The sequence below is a fragment of the Natator depressus genome, chromosome 2 (assembly GCF_965152275.1).
Source record: "Natator depressus isolate rNatDep1 chromosome 2, rNatDep2.hap1, whole genome shotgun sequence".
In the NCBI taxonomy this organism is placed as follows: Eukaryota; Metazoa; Chordata; order Testudines; family Cheloniidae; genus Natator; species Natator depressus.
The window spans coordinates 103,566,806-103,586,933 of NC_134235.1; the positions used below are offsets into that span (position 1 = coordinate 103,566,806).

Here is a 20,128-nt window from a genome sequence, read left to right on the forward strand (position 1 = left end):
CTTATCAGCCACAGAAGCAAGAAACAATGTGGCTGGACCTACAGCAGAACCATCTTTGGATGCCAATCAAGGATTGCTTTGTAGGGGTCTGTGATCTGTTGTTTGTGATGACAAAAAGCTTGGGGGTGGGGCGTATGATTTTCTGCATCCAGTCTTAGATTTGAAGAGGTTTAGTTCCAGTGTAGAATACAGAAAAATCAACATGGAATCACCCTGGACAGTTATACCTGTGGTGGGACCTGGAGAATTCCCTAATGTCTATAGCTCTAGCCGTAACCTTTCTGCATATTGCCATCTCTCTACCTGAATATGTCCACTGGGAAGCAAACATGGCTTGTTTTCCCATTGGGACCTCGCTGTCATGTATACTTTGTACAAGATAGGTGACGGGCCTGCTGCTAGCAGCTGAGATTCCTGTACCAGATGTAGACTGGCTACAGCGCCTCCTTCTCTGAGAGATACACCAGAGATGTGTCTTCCACAAGATCCTTTAATGAACTGCCATGAATGGCTGATGTGAGCTTCATTTAAATATATTACACATGGTGCCTAGTGGCTGAACAGTATAATACAGTTTAGCACACGATTACACTAGTGTCTAGTCACCAGATTCATGAGAGTAGACAAGAATCTCTCTTATAGGTCCACTGTTTGTTTGGATTCCAAAAATACTTTTGCATAAGCTCTTCATAAGTTTGGGGTCATGTTTGGGTGACTTTCAGTTGAGATGGCCATGTTGTTGGTCATTTCCTCTGTGTGGAGGATGAGAGAATTAGCAGTTCTTTTCTTATAGGTTCTTTCCTGATCTTACACCAGGTCAAAGTATCCATCTACTTGGTACCTAGCTTTCCTCCAAAATTAACTCTAGTTTCATAGAGATCAGTCCACTGATCTCCCTTCGAGTTGTCCTCTTACCCCTCTTCTAAAGAGTTCTTAGAAAAATAATTTGAATGACTCAGACTATCTGCACATCTCCAAGAAATTCACTATTCCATGATTGTGCTGTTCAAAATATTTTTTTTAAAAGGGCAGGAGCTGGAGAGAGACCTTCCACTCAATCATAGTAAAGAGGCTGCCATTAAGAAAACCTATGTATTAGGTATCGTTATTACCTGTACTGTAATAAATACAGGGTTTCACATTTCACTTGTACCAATCGGGCACGTCTCATGAACACTAACAACTTTAAATGTGAACTTTAAAGCTTTTAGAAAGTAATATAAGTGTGCAGGAATCCAAATAATGAACAGAATAGACAGCAGTTATGGATTTACAATTTACAAATATATCTACATTTAACAGCATATCTGAAAATAGCACCATATCCGCTCACCGGCCACATCTTGTGTAGTGTTCCTGATGTTTGTTTCCTGTGTACAGTGCTTTAAGAGTCTTCATATTTTAATGTGCTATATACATTAGAAGTTGCTATTGGATTCATTTTAATTTGGACCAAATAAACTATACACAGAATTGAAATGTGCACACTTTGGAATATACTGAAGTGAATAAAAACTAAATATTCTTTGGAGACAATGTGTTTTTGCTCCTCAAGCTTAGAATCTGCTCTTCTGTTGTTTGAGTACATAAGTGCCAAATGTTTGAAGGAGGTTGATTCCAGGATTTAATTAATCAAGAATTATGTCCATATAATACTTAAAGGCTTAACCTAAATCTTCCAGCACAGTTCAGACTGCAAGATTAGCCATATTTTATTTTTGAATCTGCTTTTTTTTTAAAATGGACATACTCAAAACAGTGTTTCACCGGTGTGCCATACATAGCATAACCCATGCATGTCACAATCCCATAAAATCAAGATGATTGAAGAATTACTTACTTTTTTATGTTTAAACCCCTTCGTGTTTATGACAAATCTGGTAGACTGCAAGCTAGCGCTTCAGTTTTTCTAACCGATTAGACATAATAATGGTATGATTGGATTTGTGTTACACTGGTAATAGCATAAGCAATACTGCACATGTTTTTTCTTACGGTGGCTGCAACTGGAAATGTCAGTGAGGTTTCGAGCCGCAGATGACTGCAGCTGTGCCTCAGCAATAATGGGGCTTATTAAAGTGATACCAAAAGCATATGTTGTTGTGATATCTCCTCCATCCATGGTGAGTTAGATATTTTACCCCACTGTTTATTTGGTTGGCACCTATTGTGCAAATAGTAGTTTAGCCCATTTCTAGACAGTAAAATCCTATTTTAGCCTTAGGAAATAAGAGCCAATTTAAAATACTTCAGTTGTATAATGTGATTGGAAAAGGAAAAGAAGTGTGCAAGCTGTTCAGGTATACATCCCTCACATTTATGTTGTTCAGTGCCCACTTGGTGAGCAATCTTTCATCCCATAAAACCATATATTACATATCTGTGGTGGTTTCCCACACATATTTTGCAAGCATCTACTCTATATGCTGGTTGGTTTTTGTCACTGAATGTGTTGGGTCCCCCTAGAGAGGTGACCGGTCTTACTGGCCACGTTATTTTTTGCCTTTCATAATCACTAATGGCTCTTATAGATTTTTTTCGCAACTACAGGAATTTAATTTCAAAATCACAAGCTGAGTACATTTGAACCATCATTGATTACAAAACAGAAACCACAATCTCCATTTTTTCCCTCAAGAATGAAAGTGATTCCTTCAGCCTGAGACCTTAGTGAACTTTATTTTGTAACGATTAGGAGGTGGATAAAAAAGAAAGTGAGGGTTGATGGGTATTAGATCAATACTGTGTAAGACATTCAGTATGCATCATCTTTACATTTGTATCTCCATAAACACATCTCTTCTATAGAAGTGCATTTTTTCACTCTTCATTAAGAACGAGTGCCATTAATACCAAGAGAATGTGCATTTAGCATAATGTAATCATTGGGATAGTTGAGTGCATGGCTGATATTCAGAGTTAAAAATGTTAATGACCAGGTTTATACCATGTTGACTCTTAGTTGTTTTATAAAAATCTGTTGTTAAAACACACTAATATGACCAACTCATTGACAAGTGATCATGCATATGAAACTATGCTAAAGAAAGGGAAGTGTTGACAATAACTCAGTAAAGAAGAAAGTCATGTTTGTTTATTTATTGTTTGTAAGAGAGGAATCATAATCATATTTATTTGCAGAGATTTCCCTGGACTTGGAGGTTTATTATGGGCGGTAATTACAACCAATGCAGGAAATAAGATCATTGTTTTACAATTAGTCTATATCACAATGCTTCATTAGTAGCAATCATGTGACACTGAATATAGTCTTACAGCTGCAACAAACCTCACCACCTTCTGTTCCTAGTGCAAGGCACACTTTTTCAGCGTTGCCTTCTTTAATATAAACATAGAAACATGTCCATAAAAAAGAAAAACCTACCCTACCAAAACAAAACACTCCACTGTACACACATTTCTACCTGGGGGAGAGGGTGAGTCACATTGCTTAATGCAGTACTGGAAGGCACTCAGATACTCCAATGATAAATGCAGAATAAGACCCTATATAGAGTAAATTAGAATATAAGTTGCAGTGCTTCATCTGGTCCTATACAACAGTTTTGCCACTATGCGAGATGAGTTACACTAGGGAGCTAAGAGAGTGATGTATTTTAAAACTGACAAGAAATCAAAACAGATCTAGACCAAACAGGCGATACTTTATTATTGTAACATTCATATAGTCTTTAATGGTCTGTAACTGTCATCTGAGCAATAAATGAATAAATTAGACACCTACAAGCGGAGAGAGAAAATGAATATGGGGAATGTTTAAAGAAAGTGGCGGGGGGGAGGGAAACAAGTCCAAAATATCACACCCATTCTTTTTGTAGCCACGAACTGTAAGATAAATAACGTAATCCTTTCAGAACGAACTATTGCATACAAGTGAAGCACCGTTTTCTCTGCTCTAGCATTCACTGCGTTCGTATCAATAAAGGAGACTGCTTCATACAAGGTCAGCCTTCTTTAAGCACCTTTTGCAATTTCCATTGAGATAGTCTGATGTCAGCAATCTATAGCTGAGTGAATTCTTATTAGGAATTCAGTACATTCTGAAGCAAGCAACTAAATGTTTAAAAGCTTGATCCTGTCGACCACATTAGCATGAGATGAAGAAAAGTATTTTTTATATTCAGGTTCCCTGCCACTAATTTCTGTTTAATTCCTTCTCCCTTCACATAATGAACTACCACCAAACCCATTTAAAGGAAAAATCATGGATCTTCCACGACAATGCAGCCTGAAGATTTTTTCAAAAAGAAAATTGTCATCGACTGGCATAGACTCCTAGGTCCCCTCCATCCCTCATAGCAATCTGAGATTTAATGAGCCACAGATTTTTTACATTTTGTTTTTAATTTGACTTAGCATTTTATGAGGCAGAGTCTGGTAATTCACAGTAATTTTGTTATAGTCATATTAACTTTCTTGCTTATATACAGAGCTTACAGTTAATAAATGCCTCTGATTTCCATAAAATATTCAGGGCAGGCCACAGTTACAATGATTTTTTTTTATCCCTACTGCTAAACTTCAATCAGTTTCAAATCTGAAGTGCATTAAATGGCTGTGTAGAATGTTATAAAATTTGTGCTACAATAAATTTTTTATAGTTATTGCTGGTTAGGAAAGGAGCTTATACAAGAGGCATTAATTGCCATGCTTAATTATTTAAAATATATAGATTTCTTACCAGTTATTTGAATGTGTAACTCATTTACCATGCATGTAATGTTCTTGTTTAGCAAAGTGTACAAAAGGATTCCTGTCAGGCTAAACTGAAATACTGAACCGCATCAAGCAGGAAAGTGTCTTAGCATTTCAGCTCTTCTGTTTTGCTCAGAGGTTCCAAATATGCAGTTCCTGGGGTTCTTTCCACAGGATAAATGTATCCCCATTTATTAAATGGCATATCTGCACTGTGTTATGAACATCCTTTTGTTTAGACGGTGCAAAAATATCCTTGGTGAATTATGTCTCTCAGAATATTTTGAGATAGCTATAGTTTTTCTAGGACATTTGTTACTAATTTATATCTACATTTTCCCTCGTTAGGGTTTAGTTGGCAGCCCAAAGCAGTTGGAGTGTCCCTGTTGGGGTAGTTGAGGGTTCCCCTTGTCACAGGTGAATCCTCAGGTGGTGCAAAGCCAGCATAGCCAGCAGAGTGCAGGGAGGAATGGGGTAGACTCTCTGACAGGTCCTGGGCTACTGTGGCTGCTGGCTGCAGGCAGTGTGATTTAGAGGAGTCCTGAAGCTGCCGTAAGTTTCACAGGTAGTCATTTCAGCTCCAACGGGCTGAGGATCAAGGTTGTGGAAAGACACATTCATGCCCCTCCTTCCCCCTACACCTTTGCTTCTCATCTGCACTGAGTGTACTCTTTTCCTGCTTAAGGGTTGAGCCCCACTGGGTTTTATGAAATATACATAACCAAGTGCAGTATCATTCTAATATCTGATATGTCCTTTAATGAGAGCCAGTCATTGCAGGGGGATAGACATGATCTAATGTGTCTTTTTCTTCAATAGCAATGATCCTGGGCCCTATGGCAGTGGTTCTCAACCAGGGGTATGCCTACGTCTGGAGGTCTTCCATGTGGTACATCAGCTCATCTAGATATTTACCTAGTTTTACAACAGGCAACATAAAAAGCATTAGCAAAGTCAGTACAAACTAAAATTTCATACAGACGATGGCCTGTTTATACTGCTCTATATATTACATCAGTGTTTCTCAACCTGGTGGCTGCAATTCATTTTATTATTATATGATAAAAATGAGAAAGTAAGCAATTTTTCAGTAGTAGTGTGCTGTGACACTTTTGTATTTTTATCTCTGATTTTGTAAGCAAATAGATTTTAAGTGAGGTGAAACTTGGGGTAGGCAAGACAAATCAGGCTCCTGAAAGGGGTACAGTAGTCTGGAAAGGTTGAGAACCACTGTCCTATGGGTCTGGTTTTCAGATATACTGAGTGCCACAATTCCTCTGAAGTTTTTACACTACCTTTTTTTAAATCTAAAATGTCCCTTTGTTGCAACGAGTCATACAGTTCCACTACTGGTAGCTGTGGTGGTAATGCTACTATAGTCCAGTCATCAAGAGGTCTGGCAGCTTTGGATGGGATCAAGCGCATTCAATCCAGCAGATTCTTCAGCCCTTGGGGAGAATTACAACTTTCATAGATACGGTTCCCTGGGCCAGAAACAGAGTTCAAGTTGTGCCGGAATGCTCGGAAATGCCATTCCAGCACTTTTAACAGCATTGTGGTACTTGTGGCACCATCACTTACGAGTGTGTCAGAGGGTAGCTGTCCCTCTGAAGGCATCAGAGGCCCAGCCTACCTCAGACAGGCTCCACAAGAGAGATTGGGACAATCTGGGAGTTGTTAAATCACTGAGTAGCTGGAGGCATTTAATTAGGCAGGGAAGCACCTGGGCACGATAAAAGGCTAAGGACCTCAGTTAGAGAGAGAGAGAGAGACTTCAGAAGAGAAAGGAAGCTCCAGCAGATTGGAGCTCCCAGAGAGCCCGAACCAGACAAAAGCTGTGCTGTTTGGAGAGGGAGAGAGAGAGAGCGAGAGTGCGCACTCGAATTAAGTGGAAGCTGTGCTCAAGAAGCAGCAGCGCCAAAGAACTGGGTGAAATAGCACCCTCTGCCAATTAAGATCAGTTGCTTAACTGCTAAACTAACCTAGCAGATGTTATATGGGAATGGGAGCTCAGGCTAGCAATTTTTCTGTTGGTGTGGAAATTATGGGTCACTCTATATGAATCTAGAAGACCCATCTGAGGTATTATGTCTAAGTTGTACATTCAGAAATGAATCAATTTAGTTTGGAAGTACCTGCTAAGGAAGCTGTCACCTGGGGTTAGAAGGTGGATTGCAAGATGGGAGAGCTAAGCACAAATCCTTTGGAGGCAGAGCTACTCGTATCTAGGCGAATGAAATGGAGCAGTCCTTTCCAGCTGGTGATTTCCCGATGCAGAAAATTCCTTTTTCACTCTCTAACTGTGCTTTTCTTTTTATATTATACTCTCTCCACATGTCGTGCTATCACAGCTGAGATCAACAGAGACACTTGCACAGAAGCAGAGTTGGTATAAATAAGGCTGCTGAAAGGACGTTTTCTGTGAGGGCCCTCCTACTTTGAAATTTGCTCCTTGCCACACCTTAGTCAAAAAAGGGTCTGAATCTGATGACCGTCAGGGCATGCTGTAAAGCTTGTCTTCCCTCCTTCCCCCCTAGGCACTTGACAATGGAGCCGAATAGTAAGGGTGGTGAATTGTTGGAGAAGAGGGATGGTTTTAGCTTTGTATTTACTTGGGTTGCTGGTTACGGCCATATTGAATGGTATTGCTGTACTTGAGTTAGGTTGGAATGTTGTTTTGCATAGGGGCACTTTTAGGTTGTGTCAAAGGTGCCTTTAGTGTACCAATAGGCAGCCTTCTGTAGAGTGTGTGTGCACGTGCACATCTAAAACTGTTATTCTCTAACACTTCCATTTTCCTTTCTAACTGATATTTGTACCTGACATACTCCACTGTTTGTTTTTTTTATTATTTTTTTATTTACTGATTGGTGATGTAGATACCTATACACACTTTAAATTTCTCCAGTAGATCTATTGGATTTCACTCAATATTTATTGATGTATTCTCTTAACTTAGTGTGCCCTACTTTATGCCTGCGTAGTTAAAATCTCTCATTACTACAAGCATGCTCTTTACACACATGATTTTGATTTCAGTCCATTATCACAGCACTTCTGTACTCGTGCTCCACTGGTGCACATGCTTCTATTACACGATCATGGGAAATTCTTCCTACGTGTGATATCAATGCTCATTGCTGGTACAGTCAACACTTGGGGATATCAGAAATGGATATCTATCAGTCTCACATAGCTCATCAGAAAGTTGCAGAGCAAACCTTTCCCCATTGGTTTTGAATGCTGGTACCCATCATTCTCCTTCGAGTGCTTGCTCATGTCCATTCCATGCTAGGTGTGTGCACCATGTGCACTGTTGCCAGAGTTTTTTCCCTTAGTGATATCTCTTGGGCCGACTCTAGCACCCTGTGGAGCTGCACACATGTGCACAGGTATAAGGGGTGCCGCCAGCCCGCATCCTCTCAGTTCCTTCGTACAGCCTGGGATTGTTGCTGGAAGACCCTTTCTTGCTCTGACAAATCTGTCGGGACTTCAGACCATGAAACCACCAGGGTACCAGCAGACTGATGATGCCATCAACCCTGGAGTCTCTCTCTCTTCTGGTCCCTCCAACCCCAATGGGGCACCTACCAGCTCTGGCATCTGGAAGCAGGAGGGAACAGAGTGTGTCAGGTGCCTTCCCGGCACCAGGCCCCCTGGCATCATCTAGGGGCCAGCCCCACATGATCTCAGCATCCCAATCCTTGGCCACGCCACTGTTCCCTGTAATTCTGGCACCATATAGAGGTGGAAGCTGTTACCACTCCACCATGGTTGCCGAGAGAGGAATCCTCTTCGGAGTCCGAAGGGGAACCCTATGATGTACTGCCAAAAGCCCACCATCGGTACCCAGCCTATGCCCCCCCGAGCTTCAGAGCCAGTCCCACAGCAGGTACCTGGCCAGCGGGTCACTGTCGATGCAGAGGCCCTACTGGAATCCCTGGGGGTTTCCCCCAGTACCGGAGCCTTCCTCCCACTTGGTGGTTTCCGAGAGATGGGCTACTGCTCCTTTCTGCTCAGCATCGGATCCCGATTCTGGTACTGACCCCAGTGCCAAAGTCCAGGAGATGCCTCTAGGGGACGTATTTGCGGAAAAGGAAGGAACCCCTCCTCTGGTGCAAGCCTCCTCCTCATCCTCCCCAGATGAGGCTGTTGCGGGTCCCAGCCCAGGATGATTTCAGGACCTTCTGAAGCGGGTCGCTTCAAACCTGGGCTTGCAGATGGAGGAGCTCAAAGAGACATCATACAGCCTTATTGATATCTTGGATGCAGCAGCTCCATCCAAGGTGGCCCTGCCCATCAATGAGGTGGTAATGCAGCCAGTCAAGGCCCTCTGGCAAACCTCTTCTTCTCTGACCCCCGCTTCAGAGAGGACAGAGAAAGTATGATGTGCCAGGAAAGCAGATTTGATTACCTGTACTTGCTCCCCTACCCTGCCCTGGGGGTCCTTGATGGTGTCTGCAGCGAACTTCAGGCACACGCGCAGCTCTGGGGAGTCTGCACGGATTTGCGGACCCTCCACCTGCTCTTGGCCAGATGGGGATACGGGCTGGGGCTGCTCTCAGCCCCCCTGCACCATGGACAGGTAGAGTGTCTGCCACAGCTCCCCAGAGCTGCCCGAGCTCCCTCGCTGGGCTCCATGCTGGAGGTGGGGCCTTGGGGAGAAGAGGAGGAGGGGAAGGGGGCAGGGTCCACTCCTGCGAAAAGTAGATGTGCCAGGCCACCCTACTTTCTAAAAGTGGGAGAGTCCTGAGCCCCCCTCCCCTGATTCTGGTGCCACTGCTGCCTACTGTACGCCTTCCTCCGATCCTCTTGGTTCACAAGGTTCTTCTGAAAATCAAATGGGACAAGGCAAGAATTATCCTGATAGCAGTAGTGTGACCTCGCCAGCATTGATCTGGCACAATTCTGGACCTCTTGGTGGCAGCTCCACTTCGCCCAGACTTGATTTCACAAGACCACAGCCGGTTGCTTCACCCGAACCTTCCCTCCCTGCACCTAACTGCATGGATGCTGCATAGCTGAACCCTGAAGAACAGGCTTGCTTGGAACAGGTTCCACAGGTCTTTCTAGGTAGTAAAAAGCCTTCCACCAGGGCTACTACTTGGCCAAGTGGAAACATTTCACTTGGTGGGCCTCCGAACGGAATCTCTCTTCATCTCTGTCTCCTCTTCAGTCTATCTTGGACTGTTTGCTCAACCTAAAGCACCAGGGTCTAGCACTCTCATCTGTTAAGGTTCATTTGGTTGCCGTCTCAGCCTTCCACTCCCTAGAGAATGGCAGATCATTGTTCTCTCACGACACGACAGCCCAGTTTCTCAAGGGGTTGGAAAGACTCTATCCTTTGGTTTGCGAACTGACCTACCCACCATGGAACTTAAACCTGGTCCTTTCGAGACTTAGGTGCCCCCTTTCAAGCTGTTGGCATCATGCTTCCTACTACTTCTCTCCTGGAAGGTTGCCTTCCTGTTGTCAATCACCTCAGTCAGAAGGGGCACTCAGATCAAGGCCCTTATGTCAGAATCACCTTACACATTGTTCTTAAGGGACAAGGTTCAACTGCGCCCCCATCCAGCTTCCTGCCAAGGGTGAAGGCACAATTCCACAACAACAAGGTCATTTTGCTACCTGTCTTCTTCCCAAAAGCTCTGAGGTACGACGGCTTCATACGTTGGACATTAGGCAGGCCCTTGCCTTTTGTATTGAGAGGACTAAGCCCTTCTGGAAATCCACACAGCTCTTTGCAGCAATAACAAAGGATGAGAGGGCTACCTGTGGTAACCCAAAAAATCTCTTGTCCTGGGTAACTGCCTGTATTCCGGCTTGCTATGAGCAGGCGAACATCCTGCCTCCAGCCATCGTGACAGTTCATTCCACAAGAGCCCAGGCTTCATCAGCAGCATTCCTCGCACAGGTACCAATCCAGAACATCTGCAGAGCCCGCAACCTGGTCGTTAGTTCATACCTTCACGTCCCACTACACCATCACCCAACAGGCCCAAGGTAGGATTCTTCCCAAAAGTGGGGGGGCACAAGGTCTCTTGGGCCCCTCCACCTGCCCGGGGTGTGGAGGCCTGAGAGCAGCCCCTGGCCTGTGTCTCTGCCCCACTGGCCTACCACCCAGGGCAGGTGGAGGGTCCATGGCTCTCCACAGTTGCCCATGCTGATGTTAGCCTGACCTGGCTCTGGCTTCCAGGGTAACCTGGAGGTGGGTCCTCAGGGGCCAAAGAGCCACAATGGGGCCATGGTGAGAGCTGCCTGGGCAGCAGTGGGGAGCCACGGACCCTATACCTGCCCTGGATGGGGGGTCCGAATGGCGGGGACACAGGCTGGGGGCTGCTCTTACCAGCCCCCTGCCCTGGGCAGGTGGAAGGCCTGCAGCTCCCTACAGCTCCCTTGGCCAGGTTCCAGCTTTGGGGACGAAGAGGAGGCACAGGGGGCTAGGACCATGATGTAAAGTGGATGAGCCAGCCCCATCCACTTTCAAAAGTGGGAGGGTCATGGCCCCTTGTCCCCACCTTTTCTGGTGCCCCTGGCCCAAGACGATGCCAATTTTGGGAGAAGAGTGTTGCAGTCAGCACATTCATTAACTTTGAGCCCACTTCCTGGGGTACCGCTTGTGAGTCACCTAGCATGGAATGGACATGAGCAAGCACTCAAAGAAGAAAAAACGGTTACCTACCTTTCAAAACTCTTGTTCTTTGAGATGCGTTGGTCCTGTCCGTTCCATGACCCACTCTCCTCCCCCTCTGTCGGAGTTGAATGGCAAGAAGGAACTGAGATGGTATAGGGCCATTGGTGCTTCTTATATTGGCGCATATGCATGCAGCCCAACAGATACCACTAAGGGAAAAATGGCTGGCAACAGCGCATGTGGCATGTACACACCTAGCACGGAATGGATATGAGCAACACATCTCGAAGAACAACAGTTACGAGAAGTAAGTAACTGTGTTTTCTTTTTTTTAAACCCTTATTACTCTTTGAGGATACAGACTATACCTGTCATTCTACTTTTTCCTCCTCAGCTTTCTGGTACAAAAAATGTGCCTGGCTAAGGCATTTGGAAGTTACTTGCAGAGTACAAGAACAAATGAATCAAATAAAATGAAGACCAGTGTAAAACCGGTGTGAACTAGAATAAGGTTGGGAATCGACTATCTGCTTGCGGACCTATTAGTCTTGCTGAGCTGACACAACCCTCTCCACGGTCCTGGGCAGGCTCTCTGTGGCTTCCCAGTGCCCTTGCAAAACAGAAATGTACAGTTTCTTCTATTGTTCAGGCTCTGAACGGGGAACTGGAGTTGATTCCCCTGGTTATCTTTGTAAATCCTAAATTGTAACATCATAGCTACAATAATTCACCACATTTACTTTTTCTTCTGAGCTTGTGATGTTTTTCTTAGCATTGAAAATTTTATTAGCTCATTTATCATGAGCTAATATCATAATTTTAAATCTATATGCATATCCTATTGTTAATATGTAGTGTGATAGGTCTGTGTTGTAAAGATCAGGTTCACCTCTGAGCTTCCCCAGAGTTCAGGGGAGTTCAGATCCAGGGTGTTTGTTCAGGTCTATCTCTCTTTATCCTTCCTCCGCTACATAATGTAGCGTGTGTATAACTGTAATTAGAAACAAAGGAAACAAAATTGAACATAATGAGACATTTAAAATCCATTAAAAGGTTTACTCTGGAAATGGTATGTGAGCTTTGAAAGCTATTCTTAGAAGCAGAATTTAGGTGCAGTTCAGTTGTTGCGCCACACAGTGTCACAATTGGTCTTTACGTCTACTCAGTATTTCTTTCTGGTTGTAGATGAAGGTATTTACAAAGCTGGTGAAAAACGGTCTGAAATGTGGGGGGCAGCAGAAATCCAGGAAGATGAAGACACTCAGGTAGAGGTTCCAGTGGATCAGGTAATCTTTAAGCTTTGAACGAATGACTAATGTGGAAAACAAATCTTGTTTTTCTTTTGTCACTTCCCTTGATGCCTGCTGCATTTTTTTTACAGGGTTCATTTGTAACGTTCATTGGTACAACATTGTATACAAGGTTGCACTGCTTTTGAATACATTCCCTTTCCTTGAATGCTTTCTGAGTCCCAGTTATTTGTTTCTGTCAAGAGATGGGCCTCTCCAGCATGCTCTCTTGTTTCCGTGCCTGCACATGTTCTTTTAACCAATTACCAGACTTAGGTTGGTTCAAAACCCAACCCCCACACCTCTGTGTGGGGTCTGATTTATTAAGTCTTTCTGTAAAAGGTGACTTACTTTGTTAGTTACCCCAGGTCACCCCACTCTGGGTCCCTATAAGAGTCCAAGTCAGCTCTTCATCATGGTTCAGGAGACAACCCCACCCCTGACTGTCTTCTCTATCAATAACCCCTAGGCCTATCGTATATGTATAGGCCCTTTAAAACCTTACTGGGCCAAATCACATGGTGGGGTGGGTTGACCATTAGGCACCACTGCCCTTAAGAGGGCACACCACCCCATCACAGTTTCCTATGTATCAGTGCAAAGTCCTTGCACTCCCAAAATCTACTCAAATGCCCCCAAGTCTTCAGAGGATGTTTACTGTAAAAAGAAGCCCGTGTCCTGAGGTGAAGTGTACAGCATTGTTTCTGGTAACCATGCCCTCACCCCGCTTATTTGCGCCTTGTCTACATTTGAAAGGGTTTGCCAGAAGAGCGGTACTGGTAGAGTTTTACAAGCAAACCCCACTAGCAGAGAAGCAGCTGATACTGGAAAGGGTTCTTTTCCTGGCATAGCTTAAACTAGTTCCCAAAGAGAGTAAGCTTTACCAGCAAAAAAGACTTTTAAAGTGTAGACCATCCCTCAAGATGCCTAGAAAACGTCAGCAGTTTACTAAGACTGAGGAAGGGTGAATAAAGGGGATCTGCTGGTCTCCACCCACCCACCCCAGAAAGCTTCTTGGGAAGTACCTGCCATTTGGTACCATCTGGTATATTTCAAAAGACAAAGCAATCACTGTTGTGTAATATTTTAACATTCTAGTTTTTTTAAACTGTAATTGATTCTCCCTTGCATTTGTTCTTCCTCCTTTCCCTTCCTTAGCCCCACTTTTCTTTCTCTTGCATGTCTGGGGTATCCTTTTTCTCTTCCTTCATCTTCTTCATTTTTCCCTGCATTGTATTCTCTTCCTCCTTCCTCATGTTTTCACTCTCTCTCCCCTCCCCCTTTCTTAAGCCCTCACCTCTCCCACTATTACTCTTTCTTAGTGTAACACTTCAATCCTTCCCTAAAATCCCAAATCTACTCCCCTGGCTCACCCACAAAAATTGCCAAGGTTGCTGTACATTACAGTGATCTTGATTAAGACACCTATGGACCACTAGCCCAGACTGTCCAAAGCATAGTATGTTCTAGCCATAATCCTTTCCCCCATATTGCTGAAGAAAGACAGAACTGGGCTGCTCCACTGAGCCTTATGCCAGCAGGTGGAGCCCTGCTCTGTCAGAAGGATTCCCTACTGCAGGGGTCGGCAACCTTTCAGAAGTGGTGGGCCGAGTCTTCATTTATTCACTCTAATTTAAGGTTTCGCGTGCCAGCAGGGCCGTCCTTACCCATACACAAAGCATGCAGCTGTGTAGGGCACCAGGAAATTTGATGCCCCAAATTTCCTGGTGCCCTGCGCAGCTGCGTGCTGCTCCAGCCTCTGCTCCGGCTCTTCCTCAGGCTCCCGCCCCTGTTCTGCTCGAGCCCCGCCTCTTCCCGCCCTCACCCCGCCCCCACTCCCCTGAGGACTCCAGAAGCGGTTGGGCGTGCACTCACCGGTAAGTGGAGCGACCCAGCTTCAGCCTGCTCCGCTCCCCTGGCTCCCAGCCGTGCCGCCGGCGAGTGCTGGGGGGCGGTTCCTCCCTCCCCCCAAGTCTGGGAGCCAGGGGAGCAGAGCAGCCTGGGGCCTCAGGCCTCTGCGGGCAGGAGGGGGGGGGCTGGCCCCAGGCCTCCGTGGGGGACGGGGGCTGGCAGCTTCCTGCGGGAAGTGGAGTGACCTGGCCCCAGCCTGCTTCGCTCCCCTGGCTCCCAGGCTTGGGGGGAGGGGGGAACCACCCCCCAGCCCTTGCTGGCAGCGCGGCTGGGAGCCGGGGAGCAGAGCAGGCTGGGGCAGGGTCGCTCCAATTCCCGCAGGAAGTGGCCAGCCCCCGTCCCCCACGGAGGCCTGGGACCAGCGCCCCATCCCCTCCCCGCGGAGGCCTGGGGCGGGGCCCCATACAGTCCCCCTATGGAGGCCTAGGGCCAGCCCCCCCCACTCCCGCCCATGGAGGCCTGGGACCCCCACAGCCCCCCCCCCCCCCCCCACAGGGGGGCTGCGTAGGGCACCAAAATAGCTAGGGACGGCCTTGCGTGCCAGTTATACATTTTAACATTTTTAGACGGTCTCTCTCTATAAGTCTGTATTATATAACTATTATAACTATATATATATATATATATATATATATATAACTATAAACTATTGTTGTATGTAAAGTAAACAAGGTTTTTAAAATGTTTAAGAAGCTTCATTTAAAATTAAATTAAAATGCAGGTCGTATTAGTTTAGTGCAGTGGTTCTTCACCTGGGGTGCACGCACCCCCTGGGGGTGTGAGATGCCCTTTCTGGGGGTGCGAGAAATGTGAGATTTTTTTAGAAGGTAAATCATCGAAAACACAAATTAAGCACAGGCACATAAGTACAACTACTTTGTTTCATCAAACCTATGTATTTATTAACATTATACATTTGTTAACGATTACTGTAATATACAAACAAAGTTTTTCAGTTTTCAAGTTTTTAAGCTAATTGTAGTGTAATTTTTGATAAGGGGTGCGAGAACATATTTTGAAAACCAAAGGGGTGCAGGCTGCAGTAAAGGTTAAGAACCACTGGTTTAGTGTGATCCTTGCCCTTGCTTTTCCTTGCTGAGTTTTCCAATGTCTGGCACGTATTTGGATACTTTAAGCTGCACACAGGCTTTTGAGTGATCAGTTGTTAACCGAGAGGGACAGAGGACAGATTTCATGTGCGAAAATACCTGTTCACGCAGCTTTGTGGATCCAAATGCTGAAAGCATTGCAAACGCAATTTTCTTCAAACAGTTACATTTCAGTGGCAGGGACGTCCAGCAGGTCAGAATAGAGGCCCGTGATCTCTCTCGGTAGCTTCAAGTGCACTCCGCAGATCTACAAACTTTGATGCCCACAATTCTGAGCTTTTTAACTGAATGAGCTGCTTTTTGAAATCTTCAGCACCCATCCACTGAAATACAGACGAATCCAAGTCACTTGAACTTTTCAGGTTTAATTAGAAAAGAAAGCATTGGGCCAAATTGCTGGAAATCTTGAAATCTGTCAGAAAATTCTGATTCCAGTTCTTGCATGTACATTCCAATCTCATCGACACTGACAGTGCAACGTGTCGAAAGCTCTTTTATGTGTTGGAAGTAGCAGAAAGTAGAAGTTTGAATATCCCGAGAAAAAACTGCTAGTTTTACAACAAATGCCTTCCAAGCTTCATAAAGATCCAGAATTGTTTGCCCTCACCCTGGAGACAAAGGTTGAGTTCGTTTAGGTGAGTGGTGATGTCAGTTAGAAGCATGAGTTTACACAGCCATTTGTCATCATCCAGTTCGGGGTAGTTTTGTTCTTTTTCCGACAAAAAGGCCTTGATTGCTTCAAAACAGTTTACAAAGCACACCAAATCCTTGCCACAACTTAGCTATCGAATGTTGCTGTGAAGTGGAATGTCGTTATAAGCACTGTCCATCTCTTCTAGCAGTGCTTGAAACTGTCTGTGAGTCAAAGAAGATCGAGCAACAAGGAAATTCACAATTCGCACGGCTGTATTCATCACATTATTAAGCTCTGAATTAGAAATTTTAGCACACAGGCACTTTTCTTGATGGATGATACAGTGAAATTTGACAGTCGGACGGCCAATTTGATCTTCAAGTATCTTTACAAATCCCTTCTGTTTTCCGACCATGGCAGGAGCACCATCTGTTGTCACACAAAATATTTTTCTGATGTCAACTCCTCATTCTTCAAAGTGGTTTACAAAACTTTCCATTATATCTTCCCCCTTTGTTGTGCCATGCGGGGGTTTTAGGAAACAAAGTTCCTCTTGGATTTCATCGGAAGCACAACATCTCACAACAACTGCCAAACGTGGAATGTCATTTATATCCATGCTCTCATCAACTGCAACGCTAAACACTGCTGTGTCTTTTAATGCAGTCGTCTGCTTTTCCTTAATGTTTTCTGCCATTTCGCTTATGCGTCTCGCAACTGTTCTGGCAGAGACAGGCAGTTTTTTTATTCTAGATATGATCGAATCTTTATTTGGCAAATCATTGAACAAAATCTCCAAACTGCTGAGAAAAACTTCTTTTATATATTCCCCATCTGTAAACGGCTTTCCGTTTTTTGCAATGCACTGTGCAATCTTGTAACTTCCTTCTGTAGCTTGATTTTTACTTAAACTTAAGCTTTTAAAAACACTGCTTTGCTTCTCATATCCTGCTACTGCCTTCTTGATTGATTCAGTCTTGTCTACTTCCTCAAGAAAGGTTTTCTCGTGCTTTGTTTCAAAATGTCGTCGAACACTTGATGTGTGACAAACAACACTTTCACAACAAAAAGCACAAATTGCACAGTCCTTCTTTTGAATAAATCCAAATGTGTCTGTCCAAGAAGGCTGAAATGAACGGACATCTAACTTTGCTTTCCTAGGAGCTGCCATTTTGTCAAATGTTCCCCTCAACTCTCAGTGGGAAAAGAAATGGCGACAGAGGACACGCACAAGGTCAAATGTGGTCTGATGTAAGGAGCAAACCAGGAGTTAAAAATATCCCAGTGGCCTGGAAAAAAATTTAAGATGGGGATGCTGAGCTGTGCCCCCTATTGCCCCTGTCTGCACCCCTCACTGCCCTAGGCTGGGGTCAGTGGGCCACAGCTGGGGGCGGTTGCAGAACCCTGGGCCTAGGCCAGGAGCAGAGCCTTGGGCTGGCTGCCGGTACGCCAGGCTGGCAGGAGGGCTGAGCAGGGCCGGAGGCCCGGACCCCAGCTGTCAGGGGGCTGGGCGGCTGGAACCCCAGATCCGCAGCGAGGTGAGCGGGGCCAGCGGCTGGTATACCAGGCCTGCAGCAGGCTGAGCGGGGCCGATGGCCGGGACCCCAGCTGGCAAGGGGCCCGTGGCTGGCCGGGGGTTCTGTTCACCCAGGCCGGCACCGGGTTGAGCGGGGCTGGTGGCTGGGACCCCGACTGGAAAGGGGCCGGCGGCTGGAACTCCAGACTGGCAGTGGGCTGAGCGGCTCAGCCCGCTGCCGGTCTGGGGTTCCGTCCGCTGGCTTCTGCCAGCCAGGGTCCCGATCAACGGCCCTGCTCAGCCCGCTGCTGGCCTGGGGTTCCGTTCACTCAGTCCGGCAGCAGGCTGAGCAGGGCCAGTGGCTGGAACTCCAGACCGTCTGCGGGCTGAGTAGGGTGGCGGACAGACGCCCAGACTGGCAGCGGCTCACCTGCTGGCAGTCTGGAGTTCCGTCGGCTCATGCTAGCTGGGGTCCTGGCCACCGGTCCCACTCAGCCCACTGCCAGCCGGGGACCCCGGCTGGAATCAGTGTGCCAGTAAAAATCGGCTTGCGTGCCGCCTTTGGCACGCGTGCCACAGGTTGCCAACCCCTGCCCTAGTGCATAGATCCACCTGGGTTCTGGTCCCTCTGTGCCAGCGGAGCAATGTAAAGGGGCTAGATCACTATCCAGAATCAGGGCCAGGATTCTTGCAGTCTTGCACCACATTAGATTGCCTCTGAATGGCAAAATAGGCTCATGTCTATTTGATTTTGTTAAATCTGTACGTACAGTGCTGGAACTGAAGTGGAAAACATGATATTTAGTTGTCCCACTGTTTCCTAAGTAGAGTTGTATGAAATTGGCAGAGCTCGTTATGTTTTATAGGCACTATTTCCTTTTACCTAGTTTGGAAAAGCATGGTATCCACCTCATTGTGTTTTTTTAAAAGTAAAATTTTATGTCTTGAGCCAGCTCTGCAAGTAAGTAGATCTTTATGTCCCTGAAGTAGAGAATAGACCTGGTGAAACTCTTCGCTGCAAACATATCCCTTTCCTGTTTATGAATTACTCATGAGCCAGTCCTGATTTACTTCTCATGTATGTATAAGTATTTGCCAAAAGTGTGGACAAATAGTTTTTAGTAGGGCTGTCAAGCGATTAAAAAAATTAATCGTGATTAATCACACTGTTAAACAATAATAGATAATACTATTTATGTAAATATTTGTATGTTTTCCACATTTTCAACTAGATTGATTTCAGTTACAACACAGAATACAAAGTGTACAGTGCTCACTTTATATTTATTTTTATTATAAATATTTGTACAGTAAAAATAAAAGAAACAGTATTTTTCAGTTCACCTAATACAACTACTGTAGTAAATAATCATAAAAGTTGAGTGTACAAATGTAGAATTACGTACAAAAAAACCTGCATTCAAAAATAAAACAATGTAAAACTTTACAGCTTACAAGACTTACAAGACAAGTTTTTAAGGTCAGGCTTGACAAAGCCCTGGCCGGGATGATTTAATTGGGGATCGGTCCTGCTTTGAGCAGAGGGTTGGACTAGATGACCTCCTGAGGTCCGTTCCAACCCTGATATTCTATGATTCTATGACTACTCAGTCCTACTTCTTGTTCAGCCAATCGCCCAGACAAACAAGTTTGTTTACATTTACAGGAGGTAATGCTGTCCGCTTCTTGTTTACAATGTCACCTGAAAATGAGAACAGACATTCTCATGGCACTGTTGTAGCCAGCGTTGTAAGATATTTATGTGCCAGATGCACTAAAGATTCATATGTCCCTTCATGCTTCAACCACCATTTCAGAGGACATGCATCCATGCTGATGGTGGGTTCTGCTTGGTAACGATCCAAAGCAGTGCAGACTGACTCATGTTCATTTTCATCGTCTGAGTCAGATGTCGACGGCAGAAGGTTGATTTTCTTTTTTGGTGGTTTGGATTCTGTAGTTTCTGCATTGGAGTGATGCTCTTTTAAGACTTCTGAAAGCATGCTCCACACCTTGTCCCTCTCAGATTTTGGAAGGCACTTCAGAGTCTTAAATCTTAGGTCGAGTGCTGTAGCTATCTTTAGAAATATCACATTGATACTTTCTTTGTGTTTTATCAAATCTGCAGTGAAAGTGTTCTTAAAACAAACAACATGTGTTGGGTCATCGTCCGAGACTGCTATAACATGAAATATATGGCGGAATGTGTGTAAAACACAGAGCAAGAGACATACAATTCTCCCCCAAGGAGTTCAGTCTCAAATTTAATTAACATATTTTTTTTTTAATGAGCATCATCAGCATGGAAGCATGTCCCCT

The 20,128-nt window shown here is 44.9% G+C and overlaps 1 protein-coding gene across 6 annotated transcripts in view; it reads left to right on the top strand.

Moving 5' to 3' along the window:
• The window catches only part of DCDC2 (doublecortin domain containing 2), a 161,677-nt gene that overhangs the window by 95,683 nt on the left and 45,866 nt on the right, over window positions 1-20,128 (top strand). For all 6 annotated transcript variants that reach the window (XM_074944781.1, XM_074944780.1, XM_074944786.1 and 3 more), the window contains one exon: window positions 12,536-12,636. In XM_074944781.1, the coding sequence (XP_074800882.1) occupies window positions 12,536-12,636 (101 nt within the window). The remainder of the gene's footprint in view (window positions 1-12,535; window positions 12,637-20,128) is intronic.